Below are 13,629 nucleotides of genomic sequence, written 5' to 3'. Positions count from 1 at the left end.
AGCTGAAGAACCTATTATACACATGACCCTTGGACAGGGACATTGGTGAGGGGATTGCCTGGGGGAGTGGGGATGCTGGGTGGAGGGGGGGAAGGGGGGGAAATCAGGACAACTGTAATACCATAATCAATAATATATAATAAAAAAATAAATAAAAAATTATTTCTGGGCCTTTTTTTCTTTTTTTAATCTGTAAAATTGTCCTGTGGCCCTGGTCTTGACAACCTTTAAATGTCCTTTACAAAAGAAAATTCTTACATTTTACTTCTCAGGTACTGTCATTCTGTGAGGCTTGCACTAATGGAATATCTCAGAAGACCTGGCTTCCCGTCCCTAGATGGTTGTGTTAATAAAACATGGGAATTATTTGTGGTAGAATGTCTTGATGTTTAAGAAAAAAAATGAAACAAGATGAAAACAAAAGTGAGGGGGGAACTCCAAAGCTTAAGAATAGCTTAATAAAAATGGTTTGGCTTTAGAAGAAGTCTGTGTTTCTTTCACAGCAGTAGTAGGATAGATTTTTCACGAAGCTAGAAGTCACGTTCGATCTCCTTTGAGTTTTGTTTTCTAAGACAGAGTTGAAGATATTTTAAAGAAATTCACCAGCAAGAGGCCCTTTCTTTGACAGCACTTTATCTCACAGCCCGCCTCCCTCCATTCACTTATCAATAACTTCATCTCATTTGCTTTATCCTGGAAATTCCATTATCTTCCAGGCAGTCTATTGCATTAAGCTGGTTAGTACCTAATATTGCCTCATTTGCATTGACACATGCTTGACCTCGGCCCTTCTGCTCTCTTTGTTAATGCACCAACAAGCTCTGATATCTCTCTGGAGCATAATCATTTGGCTGTTAGCTCAACTAATAACAACCCTTCATTTGAGCTTATGAAGGTTTATTAAATAAAAACATGCAATCACCCTGGCAGTAAAGTAATGAAGGGAGAATGGAGGTAGACAGTATCCTGTTTTAAGAGAACATGCTGAGTCTGCATTATAGGTATTTGCTTTCCTTAGGGAGAAGGGGCACCTGAATGGGTCAGATCGATACTGTGTTAGCAAACTGATTTTAAGTATGGGCGTTTCTGATTGCCTGATTTGATCACTGATTAGCTACAGGCTGAGGAGTTAGGGGAGAAACAGTGTTCTTGCTCCAGGCCCTTGGCCTTGCCCCGTGCTTCAGCTCTCTGGGGAAGTGCATCTTAAGAATCACACTGTCAATAGCCCTGAGGCCTTAAGTCGCTGGCAAAGCTGAGCCTACTGGAGCCCAAAGCATCTTCCCCTTCGGGGTTCCAGGACGTGTTTCTTTGTTGTTTGCATCCAGAGCTTTTTGGTGTTCTCATTTAGTTAAGACAGTTCTAAAAATTTGTTTAACTTGTGTCTTCTTATCATATGCATGTAAGAAAAGAGAAGGTATCAATTCTCTGGAATAGTGTAATTTGATATGTTTTTACTGCATCCATAAGTTGGGCCAAGGCACACGTTCAGGTTTTTGTCGTTGTCTTATAGGGGGAAAAAAAAAAGCTTACTTACGGGAGACAAAGTGACCAATTCAGAAATGCTAGGTCATTTTGGAAACATATCATTGTCAGAGTCCTGAAGAAAATATTTGCTTTGGACTCAACAGTGGCAAATATTTTCTTTCGCAGGGAATGTTGTTGCCAAAATAAGCATTTTCATTAGCTAGCAGATGGTTTAGTTATCAGGTTGGTTTGTTTGTTTATTTGTTTATACCTATAAGGTTTCCTTTATTTTGGCTTGAACCTTAGTTCTATTTAGAAACAGTTACTGAAGTCATTTACCTCTGGGTAGCTTACCTTCCCCAACTAAAATCAAATAAGACCAGTAGTTTCCTTTCTGCAGTGAAGCTGCTGTTGAAAATGGCCAGCTGTGGTGCTTCTCCCAAACATTTCCACTGGTTTATGTTAAAGCACAAAACTAGATCTTCACCTAGTCAGCCTGAGGAAGACCGGCAGAAGACAAACACTTAACTGGGGGATAATAACTTCTTAATTTAAACTAAAGTGAAATGGAGAAATAGACACTTAGGAAAGAAAAATGACTGGCACCATAGTTTCTAATTACAAAGATTTCTTTTGTTGCACATTTATCTCTCATCTCAAAGTAAAATTATTTGAAAAATCAGACAGTTCTTGATTGTGTACATATTAGCTGTTTTTTTTACCTATTTTTTTTTCTGAGTTACGGAAACACTTTTTTGAATTTACGTTTTCTTAATGGGCAGGCTTCTAGTAGCAGACATGCTGTCCTGCTCAATATCATGTGTTAAAACATTTTTGTAAATGTTTGCTTATTTTCATAACCCTAGAGTAAACACTTGTTTTTATTCCAAAACAGATTTATTTATCTGTCTGAGCAGTTTCCCGTTGTGTTGAGTAGAATACTAGTGTTCTGTTAGGTAATAATTGGTGTTCTGTGAAAAAAATCCCTACAAATAGTATCTTCCCCGCCCCCCCCCCCAAATAATTTTATAAATACATGTAAGAAAAATTCCAGATACACTCGTTGGCTCATTATCTCCTTGTAGTAATCTGTAGGAAGTAGTGTGGGGTACCTGAGCAGTCTAGGCCGTAGAGAGGTCACGTGGGGCGTGGATGAATGACAGGTGACTGGCGGGTAGACATGTAGCAGCAGCGGCATCCTCCAGTGAACTGGTCCACTGTCTGTTGTCTACCTGACCTCCTTTCTGTTGCTGTGTTGTCCTACAGCTTTAATATGTGTACTTGTGAGATTGTTTAATGTCACAAATAGTCACACTTTATGTACCCAGTTTTGATTATTTCTCATAGCCACTAACTGTGAGACCATTTTGCTGCTTGTCTACTTAACCGCATCTCTTGAAGTTCTGTTGATGCTTCATCCATGCTATTTTAAAAGTGTGCCTACAGTAGTCATTGAATTTGGAAAACAGTAAAATAATTTAGGAAATAACCATTCTTCTTACATTAAAAAAAATCTCTTTGGTTGTATTTTTACTAGTAGTTATGCTAATTCCTAAATTAGATGGATTTCTCCTTTAGGGAAGCCTTAATGTTAGTGTGTGCCTAGAAGGCGGGCCCCATCCCACGCCCCCTCCCCAGCCCAGTGCGACAGAATTGGCCATCAGCGACGGTGGTTGGGGTGACGGTCTGCTGCCTCACCGAGTTCTGTATGAGTAAACTTGATGGTATAGGCTGCTTAAAGCAAGCTAAGGTAAATGTCAGGTTTCTAAAGTGATGTTCTAGACCTTAAGTGTTGCATTAACTACTAGTTTATTCACGTTTGTTTGAGTGCCACGTAGTAAGGTCAGAGTAGGGGAAGACACCGGCCTTGCCTAACTCCCATGATTATACCTTTATAAATAGATTTTTAACAAGAGTAGGACAAAAGAGAGCACTGTGTTTTCATATAGAAATAAGATACTGTTCTCTATTCTTGTTGTGGGAAGGTTTTCAAATCTTTGAAATCTTAAGACCGTGTGTGTGTGTGTGTGTGTGTGTGTGTGTTAATTGTACTTGTATTTTGGGTCAATAGAAGTTACTCAGAAAGTTTGTCATCTAAATCAGTGGTCCCCAATCTTTTTGGAACCAGGGGGACTGGTTTTGTGGAGGGGGGTGGACAGAAGGCTGAGTGCAGGCGAGCTGTGCTCACGCCCCACTTCTAACAGGCCTTGGACCCATGGTGGTCTGCAGCCGGTGGGTGGGGACCCCGATCTAAATGGGTATAATGGTTCCATGAAGGAAACAGCACTTTACTGAAAATGTTACATTGAGGCATGTTGAAAACACCCTCTGAGATTTCTTTATCCATGGAATAAATAGGTTTTGTTAAAAATAATTTCAGTGAGCACTCAGTATGTGCCAGGCACTGGGCTGAGTGTTTTACCTATATTTAAAAAAGAGTTTAAGCGCTGGCCAGGTCATTTAGTTGGTTAGAGCATTGTCTCAGTAGGCCAAGGTTGTGGGTTCTATCCCCAAGCAGGGCACATACAAGAATCAACCAATGAATGCAGAAATGAGTGGAACAACCAATGGATGTTTCTGTCTGTCTGTCTGTCTCTCTCTGCTCTCCCTCCCCTAGCCCCCACTGCTTCCCCCCTCTCTAAAATTAATAAATAACAATTAAAAATCTGTTTTAAAATTTTACTTAGGTGGCTTTGAAAGTTGACATTGTCATATAATTTTGTATTTGGAACTTGAGCTATTTGGGTTAAAAAGCTTCATGCAAATTCCTACACACAAATCGAGTGTGGACTCGCGGTGGATGATTTTTAAGCTTAAACATCACAGTTGGATTTAATCATCATAAGGGATAAGGCTACATGGTGGACCGGTGGTTCACCCAATTATTTTTCATTTTCTGGATCTCCATGTCACTGAAGGTTAATGCAGCCTCTTTTCTCTGCTGGAGACTCAAGTTAAAATCCATTTTCGAGCACAAGTGTGAATGAATTTGTTGTTGTTTTTCCTCCTTGGGGACACTTTGGTCATTTTGCGAGGCTGCCTTTCCATTTGGAATTGCTGGCAGCGCGCGCAAGGCCCAGGGCTCCCGGGCGAGTGGGGGCGGTTGCGAGTCAGCACGGAAATGAACTGGCAGGCTTCAGAGGGCAGAGCTGGCCCAGGGCTTGTCACTCTTTCAGTCCCTGATTCTTTCTTGGTTAACTTAAGGAAACTTATTTGCTGCTGACATTTGATTATAGCATGTCACAAAATGAGTGAAATGGTTGAGGGTTAGCCTTTGCATTTTCCTCCGCCTCCCAGGCCAGCTTGCACGGGGCAGCTCCCAAGCCGTGTGTTCTCACCCCCACAAGCTCCGCCGTGACTGCGTATACTGGAGTAGATCTCAGATCAGCACGTGCCACCGGTGTGTTTCGTGGCTTTCTTTGTCTATTGCTTTTGTAGAAATGCTTCATTTTTTAGGGGCATGTTCATTTGCATAAGTGCATTTAATGTTTTTACCCTGAAGTAAGTATTATTACTATTGCCTTTATTTGTACACACTAGGAATATTTAGAAGTGTAACCTAAGCAGGTAATAGTCACGGCACGTTAATCCCTTCAGGGAGCTTGGCAGTTGGCAGTGCTGCCCCCACCCCCCAGTTCGGCTGTGGTCATCCCTTCTCTGTTGTTGTTACTGCACTTACAGTCCTTGTGTTACTCCGCCTTCCCCTTTTTCTCTCCTAAGGAACAGTACCTAGACTATCCTCTGTAAGTTTTTTTTTTCATTAAAAATACATAAGATCTTTATAGATAAAGAAATAAATATAGTTTTATATACATGGATAAATGGGATCCTGTCATACATGCTATTTTTTGAGACCTATACACTGTGGTTTCAAAATGACTTGCTCCAGGTTCCCCAAACCCCTGTCCTGTCCATTTGTTGTGGGCCTTCCCACACCGTTTTTATTCATCTGGTCTGTTTTGTCTTAACACCTTTCAAAGGGCACCTTACTCCAGTGGTGTCTCCCTCTGCACGGTTTATCTCCCGCTCACCGCTGAAATTCCATTTCTTCTCTCAGACTGGGTCAGGCTGAGTGGGGGGGTGACTGCCGCTGTCTGTGTGTGGTTTGTGCAGAAACTGCATGCCCCTCTGTGTGCGTGGGCCCCTCCGTGTGCGTGGGCACGCGAGTGTGAGTGGGAGAGGGCCTGACTGTGTGCAGACTCGCAGTAGGCTTGGGCTAACCAGGCTCTGATTCGTGGTCACCAGGAGAATTAACAGCAGAACTTACAGTGTGCTTTAGTTAGTCTTAAGGGCTAGCTCTGAGAGTTGATTTAAACCTTTAGTGCATGGAGTTCTTGTGAGAACATGAATGATACACTCATGTAATTGGGGGGGGTCATTTTTTGTGTCTGTTAATAGGCCATGTGTGTGGAATAGATCGTACATACACCTTCACCGTGGTCCTTTAGGTGCCTTCCTGTTTGTCTTATCAAGGTCATTTGCTTCAGCGTTCTGCATCTCAGGTGGTAGGTAAGCCCTTCAAAGCAGAATAGGCCTGCGTGCCTTATACCACGGTCACCCCTATTTCACGGGGCACATGTTCAAAACCCCCAGTGGATGCGTGAACCCGTGGATAGTACTGACCCCTCTGCATACTGTTGTTTCTGCCTTTAGATCCACCTGTTACAAAGTTTGATTTGTAAATTAGGCAGTTTCACAGAGAGAAGATAGGTTTTAGCAATCTCAGCATGCAATTTGTTTCTCTTACTGAGAGTTTTTACCTTTTCACTTAAAGCAAGCATTAAAGGTCTCCAGCATGTTCAAATTACCAGCATCACTCCTCTTGCATTTTGGGGCCTTTATTAAGGAAAATAAGAGCAACTTGAACACAAGCACCGTGATGCCATGGCCGTCGGTCTGACGACTGAGACAGCCACTGAGTGACTGGCGGGGAAGGTCGTGTGCACAGGGTGGACGCGCGGTGCACAGGGGTGATCCAGGCCCTGGGCCCGTGAGGCCTGGGTGGTGCACGACGTGTCACGCTCGCTGCTCAGATGGCACGCAGTTTAAGACTCGTGGCTTGTTTATTTCCAAGGTATTTCCATTTAACATGTTTGGACTTGGTTGGACCCAGGTAACTGAAATTGCCAAACGTGAAAACACAGATGAGGGGACTACTGTACTCCAGAGTCTGATGTATGCTCCCAGGTTCTCGTAAACTCTCCTTTGACAGTATTTTAAAAAAATAGTCTTTCATATTTGTAATGTTGTTAGATGATTTAGTTTTTGTATTTAAGCATCTTTTTCCTCCTCTTCAGGTGTCAGCAGTGGAGTCTTTGGAGGGCCCCCTGCTCCAGGTGGAAGGGCTGAGTGACCTTAGGCTGGAGCTTCACAGCAAAAAGATGAATCTTCACTTGGTTCTCATAGATGAGCTGCACCGGCACCTGTACATCAAATCCACCAGCCGAGTAGGGCAGCGCAGCACGGACAAAGGGAGGATGAGGTCGGTGAAAGGGGCTCTTTGCTACAGTGCATGTGTTTGATTAGGGAATAGTGTTTGTTCCCCAGAATACTGTAGTTTATTTTACTTCTCTTTTTACAGTCCTTTATGTAAAGGTAAGATACATGAGACACATTTACTGTGGGCCTTTCATATACTGGATCAAAGATACTCTGGTGTACCCCAGAAGGAAGAGGAAAAAACCCTAAAGTTGGATAGTGGAGTCAACCTAATGAAGAAATGTAGGTAAAGGAACTAAAGTTACAAGATTCTTTGTTGCTTAGGGTTGTCTTCAGCTTTAGACAGTCCTCTTTCTGGAGTAGTTCAGGAGAGTCCTGCATTGAAGGGCCTGGGGTGCACGCAGGAAATTCATTAGGTTAGTGTAGACCCGGTCGGGAGTAGACCAGATCTTAAGACAATTGAGACAGCAGGACGTTGGCATTGTTCGCATGTGGCAGAGAGCTGTGCATGTCATGTCCTTCTGGGAGTCCTTTAGACTAGCCATAAGGTATTTTGAGAGGGCAGTCTGCTTGTCCATTCTTTCTCCTCAGTTGTGGACAAGAGGAGCACTGGAAGCAGTGCATGCTGGGATGAAATCCTTAAAGCCCTGCCCTATTCAAACACAGATTGCCAACTTTGTGTGTGAAGCTGCGGTTTAGTCCGAGGCACTGCCAGAGAAAGAGGGGTTTCTGTCTCTTTCCTGCATATGGGCGCTGGAAAATCTGCCGGCACAGAAGATGAGCTAAGGGTTATGTACCTGAGACTTAATTTCAACACTGGATATGAGTAGAATAACTGCCAGCACTTGAGCGGAGAGTAGAGGTGGGTGGGGGCCATGCTTAGGAACTTCCGTCCACAGTGTCTGGTGTAAATAGTGGGTCTGAATAGATTTCTTCCCATGCAAGGATTTAAAAAAATACTCTGGGTCCTGTGAAAATAGTCTGCAGCATACAAGAAAATGAGCACTACCTGAGAAAATGATCGCAGAAAAGATCACTTAGTGCTGTCCTGGTAGCTCAGCTGGTTAGAGCATACTCCTGACATGCCAGGGTTGCAGGTTTGATCCCCAGTCAGGGTACACACAAGAATGCATAACTAAGTGGAACATGAAATTGATGTTTCTGTCTTTCTCTCTCAAATCAGTAAATAATTAAAAAATTATAAAGCATTTATTTTAAAAAATTTATTCAGCAAAACAGGAAAACTTTAGGAGACTGAGCTTACGGTTTCTCAAAAGATGAAAGGTGATGTAGTAGATAATTTTTCAAAGTTATCACTCCCCCACTTTAGTGGGAAAAATGTATTTTCTGCTCTTTGATTTATGGGCTCTTGCTTTTGCCAACCGATTGGCACATGGCACAGAGAAGGGCCTGAAATGAGCTGGCGCCAGTGAGCATGCTCTCTCGTGCCCCTGCCACTGCCACGGTGGCGCTGGTCCCAGGGGGAGGGGGAGAGACACATGGAACTCATCCAGGATCAGCCGAGCTGCCCAGCCTGGACCAGCCGGCCCTCAGGATCTGCGCTCGTTGTTGAATGTTACTGAGATTTCGTGGTTGTGTGCAGCAGGCATGTAGCTTCTGTGAAACGTTAATAGGGAGCGATAAGAATGGAAATGGGAAAGATACAAAAAGAAATAACTAAAACATGAACAAAGTATGAGGAAAACCAGAATAAAGTAGGGAAATGAAGTCTTCATTTGTAGAGAGAGGAATTAGAAGAATGAATCAGTGATATGGAGGGAAAACTTCCTCATTATGAAGAAGGAGAGACGAGATGGCAAAGGAAAGATGATGTGTGTGAAAGATGGAGAAGAGCGATCAGTTCAGTGGTTTTAGGTGTTCTGAAGGATGACACTGACATTGTCATGTTACAGGCTGAATTGTCTCCCCCTGAAATTTCTGTGTTGAAGTTCTAACTCTCAGTACCAGAAACTGTGGTGGTGGGGTCTTTTAAGAAGTAAATGAGTTAAAAATGAGGTCGCTGGGGTGGGCGCTAATGGAATATAGCTGATGTCCATATAAGAAGAAATCTGGACACAGCTTGCACAGAGGGAAGACCATGTGGAGAAACAACGATGAGACGACCTTCTGCAAGCCAGGCAGAGAGGCCTCAGAACAAAGCAGCCCTGCCACTGTCTCGAGCTTGGGCTCTAGCCTCCAGAACTGTGAAAAAATAAATTTCTGTTCATTAAGCCACCCAGTCTGAGATATTTCGTTATGGCAGCCCTAGCAAACAAATAGAGAACAGAAGCAATACCTATAGTGTAAATGAAGAAACCTACTTAAACAGGAAAAAAAAAGACCTTGATCTGCAAATCAAAAGATTTCAAGGTAAAATTAATGAAAAACGTTACCCTTATATAAGGATCCAGAAATTTTTATGAATTTCAGAGACAAATTCTGTATGCACCAGGGAGAAAATTTATGTTATCTGTGGTGATGTGATAGTTATTTGCCCATCCAATATTTATTATCCCCTTCTTCATTTTTAACAAAAACCTTATTTTGTTCTTGGTGGCTGTATGCCCAGCTACAGGGTGACGTTTCCTAGCTTCCTATAAAGCTAACGGTAATTAGTGCGACTTCTGCTTGCAAGCTGCTGCATCGAGCTCATAGGAAAAGTTTACAAGGTGCCAACTAAATTGGTATGCTTACTCTTTTACCCCTCACTTGCCTTCCTTTGCTTCTCATGTAGAACTGGACTGGTGCCATCAGTCCATCTTAGACGTGAGGGAGCCTTCAGGATGGAAGCCACACTTTAATTAATTTCTTTAATGACATGGATCCTCTGTTAATAGCCCTGAATAGTTACATCTTTTATGTGACAAGAAGGAAAACCTTTGTTTTACTCAGGCCTCGGCTACTTGGGTCTTCTGTTTTATACCGTTAACCTAGCCCTGATCCGTAGAAAGAAGGGAAAATCAGAGTCTGCTGACGGGGAGGTGCCAGAGTACGGCAGAGCACAGAGTTGACAAGGTGTTGACTGGGGGAGAGTTGGACCACAGATTTCTGTACCCAGCCAGGTGGACACTGATGTGCGTGAGTGGCAGAGAGACATTCTCAGATATAAATTAACAACAAAAAATCACTCTTATTTTCTGAGAAGAGTACTCAATCATAAACTCTGAGGTATAAATCAAATTCAGCAACTTGAGAACAATCAAGTTGTAGGTAGTTTATAGCCTCTGCAAAGCCTGCATACCAGTAAATATCAAAGTTTACATTAAATAATTGACACATTGATTTTTACAAGATCAAAAGTATTAGCTGCAAATTATTTTTGAAAAGATCTGATAGCAGTCTAGTTCATTCTTTTGCATGTGGCTTTCCATTTTTCCCAGCACCATGTATTGAAGAAGCTTTCTTTTCTCCATTGTGTAATTTTGGCTCCTTTGCCCAAAATTATTTGACTATGTACATATAGACTTATTTCTGGCTGTCAGTTCTGTTCTATTGGCCTGTGTGTCTGTTTTTCTGCCATTACCTTGCTGTTTTGACTATTGTTGCTCTGTAGTGTAATTTGTGACACGTCTGGCTTTGTTCTTGTCTCAGGATTGCTTTGGCTGTTGTCTTTTGTGGTTCCATACAAATCTGATTTTTTTGTGCTATTTCTTTAAAAAGTACAGTGCTAATTATCACTGCAATGGCAGTCATGTTACAATATATAGATGTTTCAAATTAACATGTACATATTAAATTTATACAGTGTTGTATGTCACATATATTTCAATAAAAATAAATACATGATAAAAGAAAAAGAAGGTACATGTAGTCAAAGAATACTACATAATAATAAACAGGATTTATTGTATATCTCAGCATTGTTAGTAGAGACTGGGAAATTTAGAGAAACAGGAGATAGAAAGGAATGCTGGATTCTTAATTGAATCAGAAGTTGTTTTATTTTGGATTTTAATAATTAGAGGAAAATGTTTAATTCATTTAAATTTGTGTATGCTAACCTAGATATGTGTATTTAAAGATTTCTATATTGAAAAATCACTAGGGAAAACAGCAAATATATTGTCTACTGCAAAGGATGATGTATTGGCCAGTGCTCTTGATTGCCAATAGTAGAAATCTGTCCTGGAAAGTAAGACAAGGACAGGAAGTTAGTGGAAAGTTATCGGGTAGGTCACAGAATCTGAGAGAAGGAGGTCTGTGTGGTCAGCTCTAAAACCCAGGAGGGACCAAGGGCGATGAAGCCGCTGAGCACAGAGCATGACAGTCCAGCCCCGGGAGGGGCCTGTCTGGCTGGGTGGCGGCCCTGCTGGCACCATGCCTGCCTTGCTGGGATTTTGACTCTCAGGTCAAAATGTTCTCTAAATGTCCCTCCATCTTTTCTTTCTGTCCTCAAGATTCAAAGTCCTGGCTGGAAGCCTTCAGTTTGTCGAGCCTGGGACGTGTCTGGCCTCCTTCAACTGTTATCAAACGAAGTCATGTCCTTTTTCTTTTTAGCTTTGACCCGGACTGCGGAGAGTCTCTCCAAATACAAAGACTGATTTGACTGTTGGTATCCAAAACAAACACACAAACACCCAACAGCAAGTTTCTACTGCGGGAGAAAAGAAATCACGTGAAAGCACACGCATATAAAGAACTATATTTTTGAAGTAGAAAGGAATTGGAATGATATGTATTTAAATCTGTATCCTTTCAGGGGTGTCCAACTTGCGGCCCGTAGGCCACGTGCAGCCCAGGATGGCTGTGAATGCGGCCCAACACACAATTGTAAATTTGCTTAAAACAGTGTGAGATTTTTTTGTGATTATGTGTCGCAATGTGGTTGCTGTGTGGCCCAAGACAACTCCTCGTCTTCTAGTGTGGCTCGGGGATGCTGAAAGGTTGGACGCCCCTGAATATATAGATGTAAATGCATGTGTGTAGGCAATCCCTGAAAGGATAATGCTGAAACCCTGACTTATTAAAAGGAATTACCTGTGGGAGATAAAAACGGGGAATGGGGTTTAGGCAAGAAGGACTCATTGCATACCCTCTGCCTTGCGAATATACGCATCATGAGCATGTACGTGAGTTATTATTACTTTAAAATAATAGTTATTGATGATGCTTTTGAATCATTTTTAATGAAGTGGCAAAATGTTTACTGATGAAGGGAAAAGTAGGATTTAAAATTCTATACAGGATCGTCCAAAGCATGTTGAAAAAAGAGAATGTGTACAGTTTGTGTGTGTGCGGCGGGGGGAGGGGAGGGATGAGTGGGCAGGCAGAGGCTTCGTTCTGTTCAGGGTTTTGGAAGGGCCTGACACCAAAATTGTATTAGTAGAATTTTTTTGTGTATTTTCTAAAAAGAACCCTTACTACCTTTACGAGGGGTGACCCCCCCGAAAAACAGAATTATTCCCTCTCCCTGCTAGGTGCGTGTTCCAGGAACCCATCTGTATCAGTGTACCAGCTGGCATTGCTGTGAGAGGCTGCGTTTGTCTTGAGTGAACTTTTTGAAGACTCTTTCAGAGCTTTTGCCTGTTTCATGATGAGCGATTTATGAGTGCACCTGCCCACACTGCGCTGAGTGTTAAGCAGTTTTTGGGGCCCTCATGCCCCACTCTACCTATTCACCCCATCTTGCCCTGAGCAACATTTTTTGTATCTCCGCATGAGAAAAGTCCTCAAAGGGAAACGTTTTGCTGATGTGGAAGAGGTGAAACAAAAAAAAAGGCAGAGGCACTAAAAGGCACCAAAATCGACATGTTCAAAAACTGTTGAGCAGAGGAAAAAATGTCTCAATAGGTGTATTGAGTCAAATGCAGAATACTTTCAAGGTGACTGAAGTTTAAACATGTATGAATAAATACACAATGTTATTATAAATGAATTCCTTTTTGGGGGGTCCTCATATAAGCTAGTAAAATCAATAAAAAGTTATTTTTAAAAATAGTCAATCCTTTTATTTATTGCATGCATCCTGGGTTAATACTTGATTAACCTTGCTTTCTTGGTCACTGTAGTTAGAGGAGGAGAAAATTTCAGACTCGTGGGTTTTGTTGCCATATTTGTCTCTGGGAATGTAAAGAGCGACCTTGACCCCATTGTATTATATGCTGCCTAACTGTTTTGTCTTTTAATTTTTTTCCTATGCCAGTTTTCTTTCTCTTTCAGTTTTTCTTCCTTTCTTTTTAGATTTTAGCTTCACTTTATTTTGTATTACATGTCTTTAATTCTTGCTCTATCATTTGAGATCATGATTGTTTTTGACTTTTATACTCTCTGAATCATTCATTATTTTTTCTTTATGTTCTAGCTGATCATGAGACTATAGAAAATTACTGTGCCAGCCATTCCTGTTTCATTCTTCAGTTAAATTTTCTTCCAAAATTACTGTGCCAGCCATTTCTGTTTCATTCTTGTTAAATTTTCTTCCTAAGGGCATATTATCCTTGGCAGATATTTCTCAGCTCAGTTTGATTCAATAAACTTTTATGAGCACTTGACCTTTGGCAGGTACTGTGCCAGCTGTTGGGGTTACAGAGGTGAGTATATTAGTCAGTAGATTTACAACTTAGAGTTCAGCTCACCTCTGCCAAGTTTTACTTTGATAACAAAATCAACCAAATGGATGGTTGTTGTAAATTTTGGACATAGTTGGACTTACTTATTACTAAGAAAGGAATGGAAATAAGTTCTAATTAAAAAGCAAATGTTTAATAAGCTGTTCATACTTCTAAT

The 13,629-nt window shown here is 41.6% G+C and overlaps 1 protein-coding gene across 1 annotated transcript in view; it reads left to right on the top strand.

The window, feature by feature from the left end:
- The window catches only part of EXOC4 (exocyst complex component 4), a 674,858-nt gene that overhangs the window by 45,001 nt on the left and 616,228 nt on the right, over positions 1–13,629 (top strand). The window contains exon 4 of the mRNA XM_045855728.1: positions 6,762–6,946. Within this exon, the coding sequence (XP_045711684.1) occupies positions 6,762–6,946 (185 nt within the window). The remainder of the gene's footprint in view (positions 1–6,761; positions 6,947–13,629) is intronic.

The sequence above is a fragment of the Phyllostomus hastatus genome, unplaced genomic scaffold (assembly GCF_019186645.2).
Source record: "Phyllostomus hastatus isolate PE091 unplaced genomic scaffold, TTU_PhHast_1.1 phas_scaffold_114, whole genome shotgun sequence".
Classification (NCBI taxonomy): Eukaryota; Metazoa; Chordata; class Mammalia; order Chiroptera; family Phyllostomidae; genus Phyllostomus; species Phyllostomus hastatus.
Note: the sequence above shows the minus strand (reverse complement) of the source record. Positions and strands in the feature narration are given on the sequence as shown.